Here is a 26,433-nt window from a genome sequence, read left to right as displayed (position 1 = left end):
CTAGCAACCATTAACTGTAAAAATCCCCAAATTTTCAATACCCATCCAGAACAAGACAATAACCATTAATAGATAATAGCAAGCTCAAAATAAAGTACATAAAGTAACAAAGCAAAAGAAAAACCCAACATGCAATGTGTTATTCAACCAAATTTCAAATCAAAATTTTAAAATCAATAAAATCAAAGTTTCACAAAACTCAAATCCATTCAATGCCAAATAAAATCAATAAAATCAAGCTTTGTAATCCATCAAAGCCTGCTTCAGCTTTACCTTCAGATTAATGCCCATCATGACATTTCCTGCCTTGCTCGTCACTGTCTGAGTCTTCCCAAAAATCTCACTCTATAACATTACTTTTAATACACCAAATGTTACAATTGGATTTAGATCGAAAACCATTTGCATCACTAATGCCTAAAATATCCAATATTGATTGCTACTAACCCATTAACTCTTAAGATGTTAAAAGTGTAGCTGATGGCTTCCATGGCCAATGTGGGCTAGATTGGGTTCACAAACAACATGAGGTAACCTAGCAAATCTGCAAAAGTCGAGTATATTGGGACGAAGAGAGTAATTCTGAGATCTCTTTCGTTGATTTTAAATTCTTCCACCACCATAGAAGCTAATAACATTGATGTGGCCGTAAAAAATTTTGCCCATTTATTAGTGCTTTCATTATGTTTAGGCCTAATGAAGGCAAGGTAGAGCACACGTCGAAAGAGATAAGGTTGTTGAGGGAGCTGAGCATAGTGTTAACTTTGGTGGGGCTGGTGTCGTGTTTGACTTTGAAAAGGATGATGTTTTTAATTTTTGTTGTTGACATCTTGATTAGAGATCTACGAGGCAAGGAGTAAGAGTAAGGCTTAAAGGAGGAAAACTTGAGGTGGTGTTTAGGCGGTGAGAAAGTGAAAGAAAGTGGGGAAGAAAAAGTGAAGGAAAGAAAAAAAAAAAGAAAGAAAATAGCTTTTAAAGTAAAATAAGGGTAATTAGGTAATTATTTTGTAAAAAAATGACAGATTAGTATATTAATTTGGAAACTCCAATAATAGTGACTTTAATGATATTTAAATTAAAATTAAGCAACTTAAAAAAAATGAAGTTAAGTGACTATAATATAATTATTCTTAAAGTTTAATAACCGCCAATGAAATTTATCCGGGAATTTTTAGCACTATTTGGTCACTTTGCCCTTCATGTGAGTGGTGTTAAAGCACATATCCATAAGTTAATAACCGTATTCATATAATATATATATTCCAAAATTCAACATAACCCCTTAGTTTTTTCTCCTTACCAATAATACCCGCACTTCTGTTATTTCGTGTTCCAGGACGTCCTTGTCCCCCTTGCTTCCATAATTCAGCCCGTTTGCACAAGGCCCCTAACTCTAGGGTTTCCTTGCACCCGAAATCCCTGCACCTCTTTTCTCTGGTAAGCCCTTCTTCTCTCCCCCTTAGAATCTGCGGTCTCTATCTTCTCTGAAATATCAATTCTCCTTTTTTACATGTTAATATCATGTACTCAATTAGCTCATATCTTAACTTAATGTTATTATGCTAATTTGATCATTGCGCTCTTTATCTTGAATTATAGTTTGGATTTTTGGGTATCTTATAGAATGGGCTTGTTGCTGGTACAGAAATAGCGTTTGGTGACAGTGCATGTGATGTTTTCTGGCTGAAAGTAGTAAATTTTGGGTTTTTCTGGGAAGTGGCCAAGTGGGAACGTAATGTTGTGATCTTTGGCCTTTGAAAGCTTAGTTTTTTGTGCTTTGTCTGTTATCGCTTTCTACATTCTTAGTGGTCGAAATAGTGATAGTGAAATCTTGAGCTGTTTGACCATATTGTTTCTGTAGGAAGCCCAAAGCATCTTGTGTTGATAATTTGTCTTACGTTTCATCAATGTGTTAGTCTGAAGGGGACGCAAACATGCAAACTCATCTGGACCTTAGGTATTTAGTGGTTCATTGCTTTGAATTATTAATTCAATGAATAGATTCAATTTTTTATGGGACATGCTCTTGCACCTCCTTGCTAAAAATGCAAAATTTATAGTGAATTGCTTGATGCAGCTCGTGTTTTTGACTTCCCTGTCAAGATGATTCTACTCACAGTTATTCTCAAATTTGGTGGTGCTACATGTGTTTGCGTTATTTCAAATACACATTAATTGCATTTCTAATTTGTTTTTTTACGCCTTTTCCCTGAAATAAATGTCATTTTCAAGGCCTTCGATGGAGCTAGACATCTCTTTTTTTTTTTTTGGGGGTGGGGGGGGTGGTTGTCACGGGGGCAGTGCAATTTTCTTGTAGCATGATGTGTGTGCACTTGCAGTTTTTTTTTTCTTCTTTTTTTTTTTCTGGGGAGGGTGTGGGTTTACAAGTTTCTATTGTAAAGTGGAAGGTGTATTCTTTCTTATTTCTGAGTAACTTCTCATTTTTTTTTTTTTTTTTTTTTGCTATTGATCTTCATTTTCAAGAAAAATATAGTACATAAAATGATCTAAAAGTTTATCAACCTGTTAGTTAAATTTCAGTGGGAAATGTTAGATAAAGAATTAATTTCTTGACTTGAACATTCTAATTAATGAATGATACTTATTTATAAACTATCTATTTTCTTATAGTTCAAATTTAAAGTTTGTGTTTAAACATTAGCATTTCATATATTTTTGGGTCTTTTTTTCTTTTTTTGTGAGAGAGGGGTTTAGATTACAAAGGTGTTTTTCTTTTTCTTTTTTTTTCTTTGGTATGGGGGGCACGTGTCTATGGAGAGGAGGAAGCATTTTTTTTTTCTTTTGGGATGGGAGGTATTGTCTCCCTAATCCACTGTTATATCTGCCGTTGTTGTTGGTTTTGTAAATTGCATGTGATTTTCTTGGTTGCAGAAGGTTTAGTAGGGAGGTATAAAACCCACACTTTGCTTTGAAATTATTTTGCATATAGAAGTGTTACTTTGGAAATTGGAGGTAATATAAGATATAAGTTTCTTTTGGTTGCTATAACACATCTTTTAATCATTTATCTTTAGTGCAGAAGTGATTTTCAATGCCGAGAAAAAAGCTTATACTGATATGCCAGTTTGGTGGTGAATTTGTTACAAGTGATGATGGGTGTCTTACATACACTGGTGGAGAGGCACAAGCTCTAGATATCAATCATGAAACTATTTTTCATGATCTCAGGCTAGAAATGGCCAAAATGTTCAACTTAGAATATAAATCATTGTCCATTAAGTACTTTCTCCCAGGAAATAGGCAAACTCTCATTACTTTAGCTAATGACAAAGACCTAAAAAGGATGTATGATTTTCATGGGGACTCAGTTACTGCAGATGTTTTTGTTCTGGGCAGAGAAGGTTTTAATCCGGAAGACTTGCCAATGCATGCTAGCAGGTAAATTTTCCTTCCTTGAGATGTGTCATGTTTCTAGGAGCTTAGGTGGTAACATTTGTGATTGGCACTTCGTGGGAATTTATTACTGGATAACTTGTGATAAAACATCATTCCTTTCCTCAAGGTAAAACATAATTGGCAATGCATAGCATAGTAACCTTGGTTTGTTACTGAAAATTGTCCCTTTATCTATGAAAATTTGACAGTGCATTTTAGCTTTTATTTTGTGTCTGTGATTGACAACAATACATTCACTTTTTTCTCCATTTTGTTTTCACTTGCATTGATTCATGTTAGTTATCACTCACAGACCAAGTGGGATAAAACTGGCCAAGACTGTGCCTGCTTCTGTGGCATCTCAAGATACAACTGATACACTTTCTGTTGCCCCTGCTGATGATGCAAATACACACCTCTCTGTTACACTTGATATGAATGCTACCCCTGCTGATACTGTTAAGAAGCGAAGGCGTACTGCATCCTGGAAAGTTGGTGCTAGTGATCCTGCCATTGTTGCTGTTACTGATAAGGTTAAGGAGACTAGAAAAAGTGCATCACGGAAGAAGAGTTTTCGGAATCATGGTGCTGCTGCCTTAGTTGTTGAGGAAGAACAGCAACCAATGCAATCAGATGTTCCATGGGTAGACATTTCTCTTTATTCATCGACTGATGTGAATTCTAAAGATATTTCTCTGGAAGAAATGGTTGCCTCTTGGAAAGATGGAATAGTTGGTGTTGGCCAAGAATTCAAAAATGTAGTTGAATTTCGTGATGCACTGCAGAAATATGCCATTGCGCATCGTTTTGTGTACAGGTTAAAAAAGAATGACACCAATCGAGCAAGTGGTGTATGTGTGGCTGAAGGTTGCTCTTGGTCAATTCATGCATCTTGGGTTCCATCAGATCAAGTCTTTAGGATAAAAAAGATGAATAAAGCACATACATGTGGAGGGGAATCATGGAAGGCTGCTCATCCAGCAAAAAGTTGGCTGGTCAGTGTTATAAAGGACAGGCTAAGAGATAGCCCACATCGCAAACCTAAAGACATTGCTACTTGTATTTTGAAAGATTTTGGGATTGAGCTGAACTATACACAAGTGTGGCGTGGAATTGAAGAAGCAAGGAAGCAACTTCAGGGTTCATATAAAGAGGCTTATGCCCAGTTGCCTTGGTTCTGTGATAAGATGGTAGAGGCAAATCCAGGTAGTTCTGTGGAGCTTTTCATAGATGATGACAGCAAATTTCAACGCCTTTTTGTATCATTTCATGCCTCAATACATGGTTTCAAGAATGGTTGTCGCCCACTTCTATTTCTTGATTCTGCGAGTCTCAAATCAAAATACCATGAGGTTTTGTTGACAGCTACAGCATTAGATGGGGACGATAGTGCTTTTCCGGTTGCATTTGCTATAGTAGATATTGAGAATGATAATAATTGGCATTGGTTTTTGGAGCAGTTGAGATCTGCTATTTCTACTTCACAATCCTTAACTTTTGTTTCTGATAAAGAGAAGGGACTATTGAAATCTGTGCTTGAAGTATTTGAGAATGCTCACCATGGTTACTCTATATACCCCCTGCTGGATGACTTCATGAGAAATTTGAGAGGACCATTCCATGGAGATGGAAAAGCTGCTTTGCCTGCAAGTTTTTTTGCTGCTGCACATACAGTCCGATTTGATAGTTTCAAAATGTTCACTGAGCAAATTAAACAGGTTTCTTCAAAAGCATATGATTGGCTTATGCAGATTGAACCAGAATGTTGGACAAATGCATTTTTCAAGGGTGAGATTTATAATCAAATTACAGTAAATATTGTAGAGTTGTACACTAATTGGATTGAAGAAGTGTGGGAGCTGCCTATAATAAGGAAGGTGGAAGCACTTGGATGCAAAATGATGGAGTTGATGGACAAACGTGAAATGGATTCAAATGGGTGGACTACAAATCTTGCTCCATCCAAAGAGAAAAAACTACAAGAGGAGACTCTGAAGGCACAGGCTTTCAAAGTATTATTTTCATCTGATACAGTGTTTGAGGTTCACGGTGACTCTATTTTTGTTGTGGATATTGTCACAAGGGACTGTAGTTGTATGGAATGGGCATTGACTGGATTACCTTGCTGTCATGCCATTGCCGTCTTCAATCGCATTGGAAGGAGTGTATATGATTATTGTTCAAAATACTACACAGTTGATAGCTACCGTTCAACATATTCCAAGTCCATAAATCCTGTTTTAGACATTTTTGAGCCTTTGGGTGAAGAAGATGCCTCAGAGGTGAGGCAAGTGCTTCCTCCGACTACACCTCGGCCACCAACTCAACCAAAGGAAAAACAATATAAAAGAAAGCGTGAACTTAAAAGAGTAATGACTTGCACCAGGTGCAAGGGAGAAGGGCATAATAAGGCTACCTGCAAGGAAACCTTGTAGTTCTGTCTGGGAAGTTCGACCTCAGCTAATTTCCTGACGAGCTTTCACTAATTCAAGGGAAATAAATAGGAGGAAATTTCATAGGTCTCTAGTCTACTTGTGCATGTGCGACACTGTACAGTTTTTATTTGTTTTGCGGATGTTATGCAGTTCTTGATGTTATCAATTTTGAAATAATCTGCGATGCGTATCAAGAATGCTACAGTGCTTGACGACCGCATTTTCTAGTAATGTTGATTAGCAAGAGTTCCTTCTGGTATTGAAATTTGCTCTGCTTGAGAACCTATTACACTATTTATGGGGTACGAATCATTGAATTCTTCAGTGTTGATTTGTTTCACTGGTTCGGGAAGGAAATGCCGAAATTAAATATATATAAAGCTGAAATGCAAATTCATCCTCCATAAATAGCATGCAGAAAAAATGTCCAAGAATAGAATATTTGATTCTTATTTGGAAGATGATTTAACCAGAGAAGCATATATCATGCACATTACCATGACGCATACTCAGCTAGCGAAACATCCGACACCAAATCTCACGGGTAAGAAGAAAAAATCACTGGTCAAAATGTGCACGAAAAATATTAACTTATACAACAAAAAGTTGGATACTATTAGTGATATTACAGTAGAAATGTCACCATGCTAATGTCTATCACTTGACAAAAAACATGGTGCTTCCCACCATGCCTAACACACAATGAAGCGACAAATGGAGAACGCTTCTTTGACAGGCTTGTCGTAATCCATCTGCTAGTCTCCCTAGACTAAATCAGCCAACCTATGCTTTTCCAACTAAGTACTTCTGGTTTATCCTATATAATCAAGTATCATAGAAGTAAATGTCTGTACATTACTCTTGTCCTCTTGAGGCATCTTCCTGAGAGAGCAAGCCCAAGCACAATGGACAAGGGGGATCGCTTCTATTTTCATTACTTGTTCTCTGCTCCAAACAGTCTGCATGATACATATGACCACAGACTAAAACAGCCACAATAGAGCATTCCCCAGAAGAAAGTGCCTCTCCAAGAAAATACGGTTTCCGTCTTAACAGCTTCTGACAGATCCCACATATCATCTTCACTGCATCAGATGCATCTATTACCATGGAGCTTAGCCTAGGTCTAATTCTATCTGGCCTGCCAAATGCTTTTTCTTTGTTCCCTGAGAATGTGAAGAAAATTGAAGTCAGTGTGAAACAATATAAGAGCTAATATGGTGAATCCCAAGTTACATTCACACTTGAAACTTATGAAAAGTAGATTGAAGAACTCCTGTTACATATAGTTTGCATAGATTTTGGACTCTACTTCAACAGAAAAATGAGAAAATAAATAATATATATTTATTTAATTTTCTCCAGCAATAAATTTAGGGTCCATTTGGATGAATGTGAATCAGTATTTGTGTTTCAACTTTCAAATGAAATACCATAAAGTTTCAACACGACATCAAATTCGAATACCTCATCATTTGATATCCACATCTATATAATCTAACTATATCCTGTAGAAAACTATCTAAATATATCCTGCACAAAATAGTTAGCACCCAATTCACTATATGGTATAAATGATGAAGCAGCATGATTTTTTCCCTGACCTACATTAACCAAAGGTAGTATTCAACATTACAGAACAGAGATACGTCACCTGTATGGTGTCCAAACTCTGAACCAGACAACTTGAAGGCAAGTCTCTCATCACGTAAAGGGGTAATTTTCCCATGAGAAGCCGATGCATTAGCATGGTTCCCTGAATTCCTCCGAGAGTATTGATGCCCATAGTAGTGACGTGATCGTTTCAAGAAAATTGAGTGGCCAACATTGTAATGCTGATGCGCAAGAGAAGAATGCACATTCAACAGCTTCATGGTACTATCTGTGGCATCCATCCCAGGTGAAAGAGGCTTTAATTCAATAGAATCAAGTAAATGAGAAGATTTCTGCAAAAAGGAAAACTAATGACAAACATATTCAAGAAATAAAGCACAATAAAAGAAAGAGAGAAATGTAAAGTTTAGTTTCAAACAGTTCTGATCCATATAATTTTTCAATTTTCAACTTCCCCCCTCATTTACCAAGCAAGAGGCTTGCATAAGGATCATTCAATGTGATTGCAAATTAAGAAAATATAAAAAGAAAGCAATGACAAAGAAATGCAAGAGCTAATAGCATGGTTTCAAATTCAAGGAAAAAGAAAAAAGGAAAGAAAAAAGACTTACCTCACTAGACAATAATTCTGCTCCAGAAGAGCATGGCATGTTGCCTGCAACATTCAGAAATAAGCACAAATAATTAGCATTTACATCCTGATTGTTTATACGGAGAAGAAGAATGAACTTCTATGATAGTTCTTTATTTTAACTCTCAATTACATCACATAAAATCTTAGAATTCTTGTTTTTAGGGACAGGACATGAGCACCTCCAAAGCAAACATTCAATCACACAGTAAAGGGCACTAGCATCACAAGCAAATGTGACAAACGTAACTACTAAAAAATCAAAGGAGGCAAAGGTGACTGAAGGATCAAAGGAGAACTAAACAAGCAAAGCCATAAGGAAGGCCTAATAACTTCATAGGTAGGGGAGAGCAGATTTCAGTTTAAACCAAAAAACCAAACCGAACCGAGTCAATTCGGTCCAATCGGTTTGGTTCGGTTCGGTTTATAAATTTTGATAATTTCAGTTAATCGGTTCGGTTCGATTATTTTCATAAAAAATTTAAAAAAAAAAAACGAACAGAACCGAAATTACTAATAAATTACTAATATATATATATATATATATATATATACACAAAAACATAAAAAAAAAAAAAAAAACTTAGAAATACAAAAACATTAAAAAAAACTTAGAAATCAAAACTCAAAAATCTTAAGTTTTCCTTGATATACATACATATAAATATATATATATACAAAACATTAAAAAAATAATAAAAAAAAAAAACTTAGAAATTAAAACTAAAAAATCTTAGGGTTTCCTTAATACACATTTATATAAATGTAGAAATGTATCAAGGAAACCTAAGATTAAGTTTTGTATTTCTAAGGTTTTTTTTTATGTTTTTGTATACAAAAACTTAAAAAAAAAAAAAAAACTTAGAAATCAAAACTCAAAAATCTTAGGGTTTTCTTGATACATTTCTACATTTATATAAATGTGTATAAAGGAAACCCTAAAATTTTTGAGTTTTGATTTCTAAGTTTTTGTTTTTTTTTTATGTGTTTGTATATATATATATATATATATATATATATATATATATATATATATATATATATATATATTATTTATATGTATGCATATTAAGGAATCCCTAAGATTTTTTAGTCTTGATTTCTAAGTTTTTTTTTTTTTTTATGTTCTTGTATTTCTAAGTTTTCTTTTATGTTTATTTTAATGTTGAAAATATAAAATTTTACAAAATTCAGTTTGATCGGTTTAAAACCGAACCGAACCGATATTTATCGGTTTGGTTGATTAGATTTCTCTTAATAATCGGTTTGGTTTGGTTTTTAAATTTTTTTATTTTCTATTTTCTGTTTTATCAGTTCGGTTCGATTCGAAACTGAACTGACCATTTGCACACCCCTATTCATAGGCAGGTCAACTTAACAAATCCGAAAGACGTACAAAACTACATGATGAAGGACAAAAATTAAACATACAATAAGAAGATAACACATGGAGATTAACAAGTCAAACCCTTCTAGATTAGCATAGCAATCAAACCTAGATCTTATCACCTCATAGATCTTGATGGAGCACCTTAAATGTACTAATTATGAAAGCTCTATAAGAGACGATGTATATTCTAATGGTTAATATATATATATACAAAAACATAAAAAAAAAAAAAAACTTAGAAATCAAAACTCAAAAATCTTAGGGTTTCCTTGATACATTTCTACATTTATATAAATGTGTATTAAGGAAACCCTAAGATTTTTGAGTTTTGATTTCTAAGTTTTTTTTTTTTTTATGTTTTTGTATATATATATATATATATATATATATATTATTTATATGTATGCATATTAAGGAATCCCTAAGATTTTTGAGTTTTGATTTCTAAGTTTTTTTTTTTTTATGTTTTTGTATTTCTAAGTTTTCTTTTATGTTTATTTTAATGTTGAAAATATAAAATTTTACAAAATTCAGTTTGATCGGTTTAAAACCGAACCGAACCGATATTTATCGGTTTGGTTCGGTTAGATTTTCTCTTAATAATCGGTTTGGTTTGGTTTTTAAAATTTTTTATTTTCGGTTTTCTGTTTTATCAGTTCGGTTCGATTCGAAACCGAACTGACCATTTGCACACCCCTATTCATAGGCAGGTCAACTTAACAAATCCGAAAGACGTACAAAACTACATGATGAAGGACAAAAATTAAACATACAATAAGAAGATAACACATGGAGATTAACAAGTCAAACCCTTCTAGATTAGCATAGCAATCAAACCTAGATCTTATCACCTCATAGATCTTGATGGAGCACCTTAAATGTACTAATTATGAAAGCTCTATAAGAGACGATGTATATTCTAATGGTTAATATATATATATACAAAAACATAAAAAAAAAAAAAAAAAAAAAACTTAGAAATCAAAACTCAAAAATCTTAGGGTTTCCTTGATACATTTCTACATTTATATAAATGTGTATTAAGGAAACCCTAAGATTTTTGAGTTTTGATTTCTAAGTTTTTTTTTTTTTATGTTTTTGTATTTCTAAGTTTTCTTTTATGTTTATTTTAATGTTGAAAATATAAAATTTTACAAAATTCAGTTTGATCGGTTTAAAACTAAACGAACCGATATTTATCAGTTTAGTTCAGTTCGATTTTCTCTTAAAAATTGGTTTGGTTTGGTTTTTAAAATTTTTTATTTTCGGTTTTCTGTTTTATCAGTTCGGTTCGATTCGAAACCGAACTGACCATTTGCACACCCCTATTCATAGGCAGGTCAACTTAACAAATCCGAAAGACGTACAAAACTACATGATGAAGGACAAAAATTAAACATACAATAAGAAGATAACACATGGAGATTAACAAGTCAAACCCTTCTAGATTAGCATAGCAATCAAACCTAGATCTTATCATCTCATAGATCTTGATGGAGCACCTTAAATGTACTAATTATGAAAGCTCTATAAGAGACGATGTATATTCTAATGGTTAATATATATATATACAAAAACATAAAAAAAAAAAAAAAAAACTTAGAAATCAAAACTCAAAAATCTTAGGGTTTCCTTGATACATTTGTATCAAGGAAACCCTAAGATTTTTGAGTTTTGATTTCTAAGTTTTTTTTTTTTATGTTTTTGTATATATATATATATTTTTTATTTATATGTATGCATATTAAGGAATCCCTAAGATTTTTGAGTTTTGATTTCTAAGTTTTTTTTTTTTATGTTTTTGTATTTCTAAGTTTTCTTTTATGTTTATTTTAATGTTGAAAATATAAAATTTTACAAAATTCAGTTTAATCGGTTTAAAACTGAACCGAACCGATATTTATCGGTTTGGTTCGGTTAGATTTTCTCTTAATAATCGGTTTGGTTTGGTTTTTAAAATTTTTTATTTTTCTTTTTTATCGAGGTTCGATTCGAAACCGAACTGACCATTTGCACACCCCTATTCATAGGCAGGTCAACTTAACAAATCCGAAAGACGTACAAAACTACATGATGAAGGACAAAAATTAAACATACAATAAGAAGATAACACATGGAGATTAACAAGTCAAACCCTTCTAGATTAGCATAGCAATCAAACCTAGATCTTATCACCTCATAGATCTTGATGGAGCACCTTAAATGTACTAATTATGAAAGCTCTATAAGAGACGATGTATATTCTAATGGTTAATGACAGCACATTAACAAATCAATACTTTTGCGAAGCTCAAAAAGAGCACATTCCATCTCTTTGGTTCCCCTAGCTCAGTAATCTAGTCAACTCCTTAGCCTTTCAACTCAGCCAACAGAGTAATTCATGAACACCTCCAATATCGTGGAGGCAGCACTAAAGACCTCTCCCATAGAGGGCCAAAAAACTTATATAAGAAAACAAGCACTAAAGACTTATCCTGTGGAGGCACTTACAAGGACCTTCAACATAAAAGCACCAAAGCCCTTTCCTGTAGAGGCACCTCCAAAGACCTTCAACACAAAGGCACCAAGACCTCTCCTGTAAAGGCACCTAAAAAGATCTTTAACATGAAGGCACTAAATCCCTCTACCACAGAGACGCCTATAAGGACCTTTAACACAAAAACACCAAAGTTCTCTCTCTTGCAAGTACCTATAAGGATAGTAAACATGAAGGCTGCAAACATGAAGGCATCAAAGCTCTCTCCTGTAAAGGCGCCTACAAAGACCTTCACACAAAGGCACTAAAGCCCACTCGCGCCGAGGCACCTATAAAGATCTCCAATAAAAAGATAACTTGAGTAGAGAAATTAAATAGAGATCACCAAGTAGCCAACTCTAACGGGGACCACCAAATACACCACTCGAGTAGACAACTCGAATGAGGTTTGCCCGAGCATCCGACTCAAACAACATCCATATGAGTAGTTGAGTTGAAGTATAGAAAGGCCAAATCAACAAATTCATATGAATTTAACCCAAAAAATTCAACAAAAGAAGCAAATTGTCGAGTACATAATGAAAGCCAATTTAATGTAAGAAACTAAAGATGGGAACTAGAAGAATTCTCTCGACAACTGACGTGCCTTATAGTCTCACAATATTAGCATTCAAAAATTTGCTTCAAGGTAAAGCTGATCAAAATATATGCAGCAAATGATACTTTGAAAAAAGTGATATTTTGAAATCACACACACTTTACCTTTCTTATGAAAATTAACTTTAAGGTAGTGTTTGGTATAAATAAACTCCACCAAATTTTGTGTTCATTTGTAAATCTAAAATTTTAGTGTTTAATTTAAATGAAAATTCATTTGAAATTCTTAATAATCAATTTTATAAAGTTTATTATGATTAAACTAAATTCCATCAAAATTATTTGAATTTACAAATGAATTCCAAATTTTATATTTCAAGTGATAAAATTATTTTCTTATTATATATCATTTTATTTTATTTATCCCAAACACAAAATTCATTTCATTTGAAATGAATTTCACATTTAATATAAAATATACCAAAAAAAAATCATTTATAAATGAATTCTATCATGAAATTCATTTACAAATGAAATGAATTTTATCATAAAATTAAACAAAACAAAATCTAAATCTTTTTTTTTTTTAAGAAACAAATTAACTTTAAATATTTTTTAAACAAATTAACTTTAAATCTTAAAAAAAAAAAAAAGGGAAGTTCATTTTTTCTAAGGAAAAAGCACCTTTGTGAGCAAATGAAAAAGGGCAAGTTTTCCAATGAAAACAATCAAAAGCTCTTCAAAATGACCAAAACTTTATTTCAAGTGAGTTGAGCTATCCAAAGACAACGGTGAAACAATGACCTAGAAAGGGCAATATTCACTTTATTCTCTTTTCATTCATTCTACCTTGTGAGCAAATTCAAAGAAAAGAAAAAGGTAGTAGGAAAAAGATATTTATTAAAAATCAATGCCTAAAAGGGAGAACATCAAGATTCAATTACAAAGAATGGAGCACAAAGAGAGCGAAAAATACAAAAAGGAGTGATTAATTCAGTAAACATGCAAAGCACAAAGATGAAAACTCCTATAATTAAGGGAATGAAGTATACCCCATGAGCATATTCAAAGAAAAGATAATGCAGTGGGAAAATATCTTCATTAAAAATTAATGTCCAAAAATGAGAATATCGAGATTCAATTACAAATACAGGCGCAAAGGAGAGTGAAAAACGCAAAAAGAAGTGATTAATTCAACAAACATGCCAAAACACAATGACTAAAACTCCTACAATTAGGGGAATGAAGTAACAAAAGGATAGCAGAGTAGACATTCCATCAACAAGACAACCCAAGAGAGACGAACACGTCAGGGTCATATATCGTCAATCACCTAGTTCGTGCAAAACATAAGGAAATATATTTCCATAAAGAGGAGTGAGTGGTTTCATGATTCCGAGGGAACTCATCAACCTCAGAGGATTGCTCACATTTGCCCTCCTCAAGCCACTAAACCTTTAAGGAAGTCCACAGATAGAGCCTACTCAATCGTACAACAAAGTGAAATTATTGAACAACCTCTTGAAGGTGTTTGATAAAGCCCTTCAACTCCCTTTGGAATAGCTCCAACTCCATTCGTTGTCACCATCTCTCTATGATTCTTGACTATCACCTTGTAACAACCCCAAATCCGTCGAACTATCTTAGAAGTCTACAGGGAGATCATAAGTCAAAAGCAAAGACAAAAAATCAATAAAAACAACACAAAGACAACAAAAAGCATTCCATAACTGTTCTAAAATATATGATATGGTGTGAAATTAACCACCTCCCAAAATGATGACATGCGTCCCCAAGCATAATCTTATCAGTGAGGTATAGGTCGATGAGAATAATACAAAAAAGGGGGATATATAGGGAGCTCGTGTATAGACCTTAGTATGAGTAAAAGCTCACAAAGATAGATTGAGAGGTCATTAATGAGCCTCATGCTTGTATATGCCTCCATTAACCCCTGTCATCTAGTTCAACCTTAATTAATGAACCAGAGAAACCTATTTAATGAGCACTTCAATACCTATTTAACGAGTACCTTGCCTAGCAAGTCATCTCTAGTCAACTTGGGATTAAATAGCTAACTGCATAAATTTGATGCACTAAAGTTCTAGGATCTCCTACGCTCTGACTTAGCTACCATAAAGTAGGCTTCCCCATAACAGCCATCTCTTACAAGTCAAAGCATGACCCTGACATTGCTCCACATTTGCCTCTATAAAAGTTATCAAGGAGAGCTCGTAAGTGGCCATAAAGTGCTCAAGGTGGTCGTAGGAAGCTCGTATACGCACACCCTGTTAGCCCCATTGACGTGGTGCCCATTCAAACCAATATTAATTCATGCCTATGCTGTCTAAGAATAGCCATCTAGCTAAAGGAAGCACTGCTTTAGAAAAATAAAAGGAGTAGGAAAGAGCCAGAGCAATGAAGCAATGAAGAATCAAGTGACACACACAATTTATAGGTGAAAATGCCTCAAGATCAAAGTCAACCAATGACCCAGATCAATCCCCATAGTAGTAACGACGTGTTGCCAACATAAATGTATTAAATGCACATATAATTTCCAACAAGAAGACTCTTATGATTCCTAGGAAGATACTTCAAATCATCCTAAATCTTCCTTAAGAACTAAAAGGATTGTCGATGGAAACAAAAACAGTCACCAAGAAATAAACATGAGAAGAGGTAGAGACTGATACCCCGAACTCAAAAGAGGAGACTTTAAGCTCGGAGCGTAAGGCAATTGATGAAGAATAAAATTAGATAGACAATAAGAAGATGACACGTGCGAGTTGACAAGGCAAATTGTATCTTTTAGAACAGTCAAAGGAGCTAGTAAATAAAGAAAGTCACATCAAATGAGGTGCTAATGACAAGGAGTCAGGTTGAATCACTTCTAACCAAGATGGACAAGTCGAATGAACACCAATCAGTTTAGATGGCTGGAAATTGACCAACTACATCTATAGACCACACATCTTTGACTTAGGTAAAAAGTCAATATTCAATGTTTTACAAGGGTTGGATACCGTCAACGGTCAACCTTCTATCCTCGCATATCTACTAAAGGGGAGGTTTCAAACTACATTTTCTCATTGACACCAAATAACCTTACAACAACCCACAAATAACTTATCATGATAACTTAACAAGTTGAGTCCACTTCCACCTATCATATGAAAGACATTCCTCCCAACAAGTAGATTCTCCTTGCTTCATACTATTAAACTCATTTTTTTTTACTCAACCTCATTCTTCTTACCTCTATTAAGGTCAAAACTAACTTAAACATTGGAATGTCCCCACCAGGTTCTACCTAGATCACTTTATTATTTTTCCCTTTCTCTTCATATCAAAAAACTTGATATTCATCACTACACAATGGAGAAAATTGACTAGAGATTCCCCAAGTCTATGCCCCCCAAAACTTAAGATAGATGGGTTGGAAGGGGGAAGAGGGGAGCCAACAAGACAAGGAGGTTCTCATCATTATTGCGAAATGCAGTTCTAGTAGACTACTAAATAGCTAAAAAGGCCCATATAGAAGAATGCTCTTCAATCTTCAATCAAATCCCTAGGCAAAGCATTAAATAAGTACGAAGCTTGAACCCAAAAGGATCTGCATAATAAAATTATAACACAAGGAATTAATGATTCAAAGTTAAATCGCCAAATTTGACAGCTGTAAGGTTTTTCCATCAGGCTAGAAAAAAGAAATTCATTAATGAGATAGTTTAAAATGACCTTCAATTATCAAATAAAAAAAAAAGGTTGGTATCTAAAGTACAGCAATAACTTTAAAATGGCATCCAAAACACTTAACACTATATTTTGATAAATTTTGAGAGAGGAAGGAAAATAAAAGAAGGATTTTTTTTTTTTCAGTTTCCATTCTTTATTTTCCCTCCTTGTGTGTTTGGATGAGTAAAAAATAAAAGAGGAAAAATAAAAGTTGGCACTTAGATATGTAATTTCTTAAGTAAAAGTCTAGTTTTTTTTTTCTTTGATTTCTTATTTTCTCTCCAATTTGAAGAGAAAATAACTAGAGAAAAATAAGACTTATTTTCCTCTTCTCCCTTATTTTCCTTCTCTTGTCCGAACAAGGGAATGTGGTTTTTCAAAATTATTTTCCCGTGGATATTTTCCTTCCTCCCCCTTTTCCACCTTTCCAAACATGGCATTAAAGTAACCACATGCTCTTGATCAACAAAATTCCAAACCCAAGGACCTGACTCAACAAAGTGCTGTACGCCAAAATACAAATCCAAAGCATAAATGACAATGTCAATTTATTATAACGCTTATGAAGTACTTCATTTCTTTTGTCACTCCCCATTGTTTTTATAATGCTTCTTCCACTCCCTTTCCTTTGAAGTTGGATCAATTTATTTGACTATTCTATTCTTCAATTTCATAATAGACACTCCAAGTCAAAGCCCTCCAACCAATCGTCTGGCCAAATTAATCACTTTTTACCTCTTCAGAATTCATTCCCAATTGTAAGCATTATCTGCTAAGGATTCTCATATCACCATTTTGCAAAAACAACAAACAACCAATCAAATATTGTTTAGGCAAAGGGAAAAATAAAGTATGATTAAGCATTAAGCCTTGATCAACAGGCAACTAAGTAAAACAAAGAAAATCCAAAACATTTTGCAGAGGAAAAAAAATTGAGAAAAAAAAAGGCACACAAAGATAAGCAACCAAGACGAAAAACAAACCCTAACTCTCCATTTTGATGTCGAGAGAGAAATTTGGGGGAGGGGAGAAAAACAAGCCTTTCATCATTTCCCTTATATTCTATCGGACACCCAGAAAATATAAAAGCCCACCTTAACAAAAACGAAGATCTTGAACGAATTGGTGCAGTTCAGCTAACACCAACTCATCAAATGCCACCCTCAACCTAATTTTTTTTATTTAAAAAAAAAAAGATCACATTCTCCTTCTTTTCATTCCAATTTCTACCATCTCCTCAGAAACCAAACACAAATGTGCAGTGAAGAAAAAGAAAGAAAACGTACCCGAAGAAGAAGGATGATGGGAGGCGTTGTGGTTAGTGGCAGTTCGCTTTCTCTTCCCCATAATAAAAAGAAAGGTGATATTTTTATCCAAGGCAAGGAGAGGCTAATAGCCAAGAATTGATTGGAATGGAAGGGTTTTAGATTGGTGTTATGGTAGAATGATTTTAGGCCTCGGTGGATTTGCGGGGTTGGTGCAGTGACAAGAACGGACAAGGTGGTCTTTTGCGAGCGGGTATGGTCACACAAAACAGAGTACTTGGCACTTTCTCGGTTGCTTCTGCCTGTCTGGTCATTGAAGTGCGACAATAGCACAGTAAACAGCTTTTTTCAGCTAAATATAATTTACAATTCTGTGAATTATAATTTAATTTCTAAATATTACCATTATCAACGAATTAATCTTAAAAATAAATTAAAATATCTCTATAATTGCTAGTTTCCACAATGATATTATGTAATTTTTTAAAAGTATTCTTGATTCTATTTTTTTTAATGATGGATGAAAGCATTAATAATGACAATTTGAAAAAAAAAATTGAAAACTAAATAGCTATTTATTTAAATTTAGACTGAAATATATTTTAGAAAAATAAATAAAATTACTAAAGTATTTGAGGAAATCAAAATGGAAGAATTTTTTAATGAGTTTTGAAAATAAAGAGATCTTCAAATAATAATAATAATAATAATAATAATAATAATAATTTCTCAAAATAATCATGACTTGCCAAGACCTGGAAGTGAGAAATCAAAAAATATGTTTTGTAAAGAGGTGAAATTATTCGGTGTTTTTAGAGCGTTTTTTTTTTCTCATAATATATAAGATTATTTCTTTTTAATTCAAGAAAAAAATTAAATTTTTAATTTTATAAAAAATTTATTTTTTAATGCTTTTGAAATATTTTATAAATTTTATAAAAAAAATTTTATTATTACAGCTAATAAAAAAATAAAATTAATTAATTAATATTTAAAAATAAGTATGATTAATCAAATTATAAATTATGATATATACTCATTACATTAAAAAAATAGTGGATCACATATTCTTATAAAAGAATAGCTTTTTTATCGAATTTATTGAATAATTTCTTAGAACAAGAAAATACATATGGAGAATGCATTTTCTAATTAGTAAAATAAAAACTAAAAAATAAATATATTTAGTGTTTGTTTAGCATTGCTTTTGGAGGTCTAAAACTATTTTTTTAATAAAAATATTATTTTATGTACTGTTAAAAAATAATTTAGAAAAATTTATTTTAGTATTATTAAGACTAAACTTGTTAAATTTAATTTTAAATTATTTTTAATATTTTTTAATTAATATATTTAAAAAATTAATTTTCTCAACATCAATTTAAACAATAATATCAAACAGTATAATGAGAAGTCATTTACAACTGTGACGGGCCTGATTATGGTCTAATTTGGACGGCAAATCAGATTGGGATTAGCTCGTGATTGAATTGAATCAAAGGTTTTATCCTTGAACTGAATCAAAACAATGGGGGGATAAGCTAGTTACGGTTCAACTCCCCTTGAATTAAAATTGAAATTGTTTGGTTTGAATTGACGTAGAACCATATGCTTTAAATCAATAGTTTCGAACTGAAATTAATCTCTTTTTTTTTTTAACATTTTTCCTATATTATATAGATAATTTAGGTATTTTTAATTATTCATTATCAAACAAAGTGCACAATAATTTTTATAAATTTTTAAAGTTAATTAGTATATTTTAGATTTTCCGGTAAATTTGAAATTTTTAAAATTTTACTTTTATTAACTTTTTTTTTCTAGATTATATAGATAATTTTGAGCATGTTTAATTTTTAAATCATTCTCAAATAAGATACACAATAATTTTATAAATTTTTAAAGTTAATTAGCATATTTTAAATTTTTAGGTTCGATTTAAAATTTTTAAAGCTCTATTTTTTTAGTATTTTTTTTATAATTTATGTAGGTAATTGTGAACATTTTTAATTATTGGATTATTCTCAAATGAGTAATAGAATAATTTTTATGAATATTTTAACTTAATTAGCTTATGTAGATTTGAGTCAAAACTGAAACTGTATCAAATCAGACCAAATTGGGGTCCAACCATAATCATAAAAAAAAAAAAAAGAAAACCGTAATTGCTTGCAAATCGACCGAAACAGTAAATGAACCAAAACTGATTTGAATCGACTATTAAGAACCAATTCCAGTTCAACCAAACCAAGGGTAAAGAATTGGCCCTCGGCAAAGTCTAATCGTCACCCATGATACTGAATCTCAGGCGTTTTTCAGATTTTAATTTTTTAAAAAGAAAAATAAATTTTTAAGTTTAAGTAATTCTTTTGTATTAAAATATCAATTTTTTAAAAACTAAAAAAAATAAACATTCCTTATAAATTTTAAAAAATTAATTAGCCTACGTTACATATGCAAATAATAATATTAAATAATAACCCATTTTCGTTTCTCCATTCTCTCTTTCTTTTCACCATCCAAATATATTTATTTTAGATTATTACATAAAAATTAATTATTAATAATTAATATCTAATAATTAATTATTAAAAAATAATTAATAATTATTAAAATAATTAATTGTCATTAAAATAATTAAATATTGACCAACAAATTCTATGTGTGAGATTATTTTTTAAATAAATGATGATCTTCTTGAAATTGGTGGAGGCTAAATAAATTAAAGCTCTTACAAATTAATTGCAACTCGTATCATGACTTTGGCACGCTTTGTGCTGATGAAGTGAGGTAAAGCTTTAATGAAGAAATAATTATAATAAAATATTGTTCTTTTTCTTGTATTTTTCCTTTTTTTATTCTTAGTCCCTTATTTTGCATCAACTGAATAATAAAAGGTAATTTCATTATTAAAACAAAAAATTTCATGAAACATGATTGCTTATTTAAGATTTTTATATGATAATTAAAAAAATTAATTCATCTAAATTATAATGAAATTTTTTATAATTCAATTAAATTATTTTTTATTTTAACCTAAATAAGAGAGAAAAAGAGTTGATAAAATTAATAACAAAAAATTATAAAAATAATTATAATACTTAGTAAAGGTAAGAGCAAATTATAAAAAAATTAACGCACCTTAATTTTCTTAAAATGATAAATAATTTTAGATAAAATAATTTTAAATAATAATAATAAAAATAGATGGAGGTAGTATTTTATTTTTTCTGCTAAACATTACTCGATGTTCGAAGATCATTGGCCCGATTAATTTGAATTCATGCCGAGCAAGCCCACAAAAAGAAAGCAAAGCGTTTCCTCCCAAGTTTTAAAGGTGCTCATGTCTAAGGCTTAAACCCAAGACTACTGACTAAGGGAGGAGAGACCTTTACCATCCCATTTCACATCTTGAGGGTGAAGGTATTATTTTATTTAATGATACCTCCGTCTATTTTTATTTATCATATATGGATTTTGTATAATAATTAAGAAAATAATTAGATAATCTCATTTTTATAAAAATAAACTAAGAAATTGACTAAATTATTTTTTTAATTAATTATTTTTTTATAAATATTTATTATATTTAATAGAGATAAAGAAAATTAAAAAAATAATTAATATTATTTGATAAATAATTTTAAATTAAAAAAACTATAAAAATCAACGGATAGAGTAAAATATTATATAGTCCAGTAATAGGTTTTTCAGTTGACCCCCTTTCACTTACTTGATTGGCCATTCAATTCACACTCACAAACAAACAATATATGATTCATTCTCCACTTGATTCACTCAAGATATTGTAGAAATAATCACAACACGCCTTTTTTATAAAAGTCTTACTTAAAATAATTAACGTAAGTTGGCCGCACACTTAGTTAACATCATAACCTAATTTAAATAAATTAATTGTATACTAAACTAATCAGGTAAGTGTTATTATATAAAATATTAAACAGTGGGCGATAATTTAGTGCACAAACAGTTTCAGCACATAACATTTTGGAAAATTTATAATTTGATCACTAAATTTTACTCTCTATTATAATTTAGTTATTAAATTTTTAAAAATTAATTATTTCGTTTTTGAAGTCTACGCTATATTATACTTTAGTTTCTGATTTCGAAAAAATTAATTATTTAATATCTATAATTGTAATATATAAAATAATTTAATCCGCGTAATTTTAATATTTACAGCGATTTCATTTATCGACAAAATGACTAATTTAGTCTTTATATATTAAAATTATAGGGACAAAAGTGTGATCTAATAAAAAATTCATGGACTAAGTAATTAATTTTTTAAAATTTAATGACTAAAATATAATATATGACAAAATTTAGAGATTACATAATTAATTTTTTAAAATATAGGAATTAAAAATGTAATATACGGTAAAAACTAAGAACCAAATTGTAAATTTTCTTAATATTTTTAACAATCCATGTTAAATTAAGTAATTAATTTGGTTTTTTTTTAAGAATAATTAATTTGGTCCTCTAAATAAATAGATTAAATTTAATAATGTATCCATCAAATTTTACATATATATTTTTTATTTTTAAAAAACAGATAATTTAGAAACTATTAAAATACCGCTTTTTAACTTGAACCATGAAATACTTCGATTTAGGGTTCATCGATACAAAAATAGACAGCGTGGTTAAGTTCGGGACATCGAATTTGTTTGATTGTTGATAAGTTTTGATGTTTTTCATATCTATTAAAGCTTAATTACACTCTTGTATTTGTTGGAGGAGCTCAATTTAATTTATTTTTATTTTTTTTTTTAATTTAACTTAAAAATTTTAATTTAAATTTAATTTAACATAAAAATCAAGAAAATAAAGAAATTGAACTTTTAATTTTTGAGCTTAAATTATGAAATCAAAAATTTTAATCCTAAAATTAAAAAACTGAACTTTTTAATTTTTCATTTAAATAAAAAATTCAAGAAATTTAGCTATAAATTTTAAGTTTTGAGTTAAATTGATTTTGAATTGAAATTCTTGGGTTAAATTGGACACAAATTTGAAAAAGAGCTAAATTAAATTTTTTCAATAAGTACAAGAGCTAAATTGAACATTTTTTCTTTTTCATATTGATTGTTAATAATATTTGTTTCTTTTATTTGTTAATTGGTTGTAATTGATGGTTGAGAGACAACTGATATTGATAGAAATTGTTGCAATTGTTGTTGATGAGTTGCAATTGAGATAGAGATCAAGAGAAAAGCAAACTGAGTTGAGATTTGGGATTTTGAAGAAAAAATGATTTTGTGTTCTCTATAAAATCAAAACCCTAAAATCAAATTGAGTCCAACTAATTTGATTTGACTCGATTCAGTTATTTATTAAATCAATTTTAATTCAGTTTTATATTTTAATGAATTTGGTTTGATCAGTTTGATTTTATTGTGAACTGAACCGACCAAATGCTCATCTCTAATATCCACAATGTTAATGTCCCACATTGGTTTGGAACATATATAACATTGCCTTATAAGGTTTTAGGCTCTTTTTCTCTATTGAACTAGCTTTTGGGATTAAGTTAGACTCGACTCATTTTTTTAAAATGATATAAAGCCTCTCCAATCAATGTTGAGCCTCTCATAAGTGTTTCATTCTTCATTGTTTGGTCTGGAGGTGAGGGAGTATGTTAATATCCACATTGATTTGGAATAGGGTAATATACCATTTACAAAATCTTGGACACTTTCTCCCTCTTAAGTTAGCTTTTAGTGGCGAGTTAAACTCGACCTATTTCCTTAAGACATGATCCATCCTTAATCCATCCATGTATTAATAGGTAATTGTGTTATAACCTATTAATAATCATATAAAATATGTAGTAGATTTATTTATTACTTTTTTTTTTCTAAGTAAAATTTTAGTAATTAATTATCATCTTAAAATTGAAATATATAAAATAAAAAATAACATAAAATCAATGATAAAAAATATTTTTTTAATGAATATTGAAAATTATTTAATGCAACATATGTAAATTTATTTAAATAAAATATTCATAAATAAAAAAACAAATGGCGTTTATAATTGTATTTTACTCTAATAAAAATTAATTTATTTTTAATTTTTTTAGATTTAAGTTTGTTTCATGAAAAATAATTTGTATATGAAAAATTTTATTGGTAAATAATCGGTAATTTATAAAAGTGAAATCTCTTACGAAATTACTTACAAAAAAATTTAAATTTACCTACGAAATAATTCATCGGTAAATTTAACGATAACATTTTTTTCGTCAGTAAAAATTACTTACACTAATATTTGTGGACGAAAAAATTTCGTCAGTAATTCATCGATAATCACTGATTACCAACGAAATTTAAATATATTTAATCGGTAATTTTCATAACTACTTTTTTAATTTCTTATAGTGTTTATTTATTTTAGATACAAAATTTATTTCATTTGAAATACATTTCATATTTCATATAAAATATGATAATAAAAAAATTCATTTGTAACCAAATTATATCATAAGATTCATTTATAAATAAAATAAATTTTATTATAAAATTAAATCAAACAGAATCTAAATTGTTAATTTATTGTATAATATTACACAAAACTAACACTATAGTCTATTAGAAATAATTATATATAGCACGCAAATATAATAAAACAAATATGAAAGTATTTAAATTCATTGTAATTAATGCAAATCAAAATTAATAATTTTTTTATTTAAATTTAACTAAAATATAAATTTGAAATGTCAAAATTTTATAAATGATTGAATTAAATTTTTTAATAAATTAAAAATTTGTACAACCAAAAATGGGATTAGCATATTAAATTAATAATAAGCAATGAATAGGAAAATTCGAAGGCTTTTAACTTTGGTGTTTATGTTTATAATTTAAAAATGAATATTTTATTATTAGTGGATGACCAACCGAAGTTGTTGTTTTTGTCTTGGTAAGGCTGAGGAGGAGCAAAAATCACAATTTCCACGCCTAGACAAAGAAAAAAAAAAGAAAAAAAAAACTTTATAATGAGAAGGAAATAGAAAAAGTCAAATTGGCTATTGTCTTCAACCACAAAAATTAAAATACGAAAAGGTTATTTTCTAATTGACCATTTTATCAGCAGGGATACCTTTGCATATCATTCATATTCCTCCCTAGCTTTATAATAATAATAATAATAATAATAATAATAATCCTTATAATTTTCCGCTTTAATACATAAGAGACTGCACTTTAATTTTTATCAATTTGATAATTTGTGTTTTCTTTTATTAGTAATGTGGTCCAAACTATTAGTTATTGGTAACTGGTGTTAACGTCAAAGATTGAGGCAACGTTGGGTCAAGTGGAGTATTGAGCCTCTTGAAATTTAAAAAAAAATTGAGAGTACATTAGTAATTTAACTCTCTAACCCTAAAATTTTTTTAAAATAGTTGCATCACTTATATGTGCCAACAAAGAAAATCCATTTTCTTTGCAATTTCTCTTCACCTCACCTCTCTACTCTACAATTTCTTGGATCATTTGGCTAGCTTTATATGTATGTCCTAACTCCTAAATCCACTTTAACTCAATAATTTTTATTTTTTATTTATTTAATTTTTATCTTTTTTTTTATAAAATCTGTTTTTTTTCCTACTTTATATATATATATATATATACTCAATAATTTTTAATTTTTATTTATTTAGTTTTTATCTTTTTTTTTATAAAATCTGTTTTTTTTCTACTATATATATATATATATATATTGTATATAATCAATAAAAGAAGGAGGCCATCGAATGATAGATAGCAAATCTGAAAATAAATTTATTTTTTAATTATTATTTTTTCTTTCTATTCGTTAATTATTGTTTAACAATTCTAGTTCCATCTAATGAAATTCAGTTGGACAATTCTCTTTTTTCTAAGCAATTAAAAAAAATGATAATAATGCATTAGAAAACTATCATTTCATTCATTATTTTATTGTGAGTTGATGCTTAAAAATAGACATATATAGATAAATAGATGTATTAATATTATCTGCTATTATTTTATAATAAATATTAGATGCAGTATGAATTTGAAGTTTTGAACTGTAATCAAAATTTAATTAACAAAAAAGTATACTTTTAAAATGAATATATCAAAGAAATTATAAGACTTAACTAAATATTTCATTAATTATTTATAATGTATGTCCAATCTTGAAATCTTTGCTATAAAAGAAATGTAAAGATTGTAAAATCTCCTTGTCCTTTAGTTTAATAATAAAAATTACTCATTGTATTCATTGATATTGTTATCTCTTTTCTATATAAATCTTTTATATATTATATTTGATAAAATTTATTTCATATAGTTGCATTGATATTGTTATCTCAATTTTATATAAATATTGATTGTTTTTTATTTTTATAGATATGGAGCGATTTTTTAAAAGAAAATCAAATACTACAAAATCATCATCATCAATCAATCAACCTGTTCAACTAGCACCACCTAAGTAGGTGATTGTTGAGGAAGTTGAGGTCGATATAGAAAATGTAACACCCCTATTTGCATAGCCTGATATATTTCACTGTTCTGGTAACCGGTGTCAGTCCGGACAATTAAGGAGATTAGAACCACATTTAAGATACCTAGATAAGCCTTGAATACAAATAATTAGTGATTGCCAGATAGTTAAGTATAAATAAGAAAAACAGAACATAAAAGGTTAAATAAGCTGGGAGTCACAGAGATGGGTGACCTTCCCGAGAAGTGACTGCGAGGTCAGTCTTAACCCGAATTCTGAACCGGAAAATGTGACGCCGTGGTCCTTAGAACTATTGCGAACACAGTGAAAAAGAGAAAATCATAGAAAAAAATTGTTAAGCAGGTCAAATAATTAGGTCAGGG

The 26,433-nt window shown here is 30.1% G+C and overlaps 2 protein-coding genes across 6 annotated transcripts; one reads left to right on the top strand and one right to left on the bottom strand.

The window, feature by feature from the left end:
• Positions 1-1,281: 1,281 nt before the first annotated feature.
• On the top strand, positions 1,282-6,096 carry LOC110654921 (uncharacterized). Of its 4 annotated transcripts, none has more exons than XM_058132121.1 (4): positions 1,283-1,437; positions 1,862-1,957; positions 3,041-3,399; positions 3,710-6,096. In XM_058132121.1, exons 3-4 carry the CDS (start codon positions 3,053-3,055, stop codon positions 5,829-5,831), a joined length of 2,469 nt encoding a protein of 822 aa, XP_057988104.1. In that variant the 5' UTR covers positions 1,283-1,437; positions 1,862-1,957; positions 3,041-3,052; the 3' UTR covers positions 5,832-6,096. The 4 variants fall into 4 exon arrangements, with proteins under 4 accessions (XP_057988102.1, XP_057988104.1, XP_057988105.1 ...); XM_058132122.1 differs by having other exon boundaries at positions 3,036-3,399; XM_058132119.1 differs by lacking the exon at positions 1,862-1,957 and having other exon boundaries at positions 1,282-1,437.
• Positions 6,097-6,369: 273 nt separating this feature from the next.
• On the bottom strand, positions 6,370-17,881 carry LOC110654923 (uncharacterized). 2 transcript variants are annotated; one of them, XM_058132118.1, is made up of 5 exons: positions 17,564-17,881; positions 17,372-17,445; positions 8,057-8,100; positions 7,486-7,777; positions 6,370-6,997 (listed from the first exon to the last, which is right to left on the bottom strand). In XM_058132118.1, exons 3-5 carry the CDS (start codon positions 8,093-8,095, stop codon positions 6,687-6,689), a joined length of 642 nt encoding a protein of 213 aa, XP_057988101.1. In that variant the 5' UTR covers positions 8,096-8,100; positions 17,372-17,445; positions 17,564-17,881; the 3' UTR covers positions 6,370-6,686. The 2 variants fall into 2 exon arrangements, with proteins under 2 accessions (XP_057988101.1, XP_021666752.1); XM_021811060.2 differs by lacking the exon at positions 17,372-17,445 and having other exon boundaries at positions 17,564-17,880.
• Positions 17,882-26,433: the final 8,552 nt, after the last annotated feature.

This window comes from Hevea brasiliensis, chromosome 13, assembly GCF_030052815.1.
Source record: "Hevea brasiliensis isolate MT/VB/25A 57/8 chromosome 13, ASM3005281v1, whole genome shotgun sequence".
NCBI classification, from domain to species: domain Eukaryota; kingdom Viridiplantae; phylum Streptophyta; class Magnoliopsida; order Malpighiales; family Euphorbiaceae; genus Hevea; species Hevea brasiliensis.
Note: the sequence above shows the minus strand (reverse complement) of the source record. Positions and strands in the feature narration are given on the sequence as shown.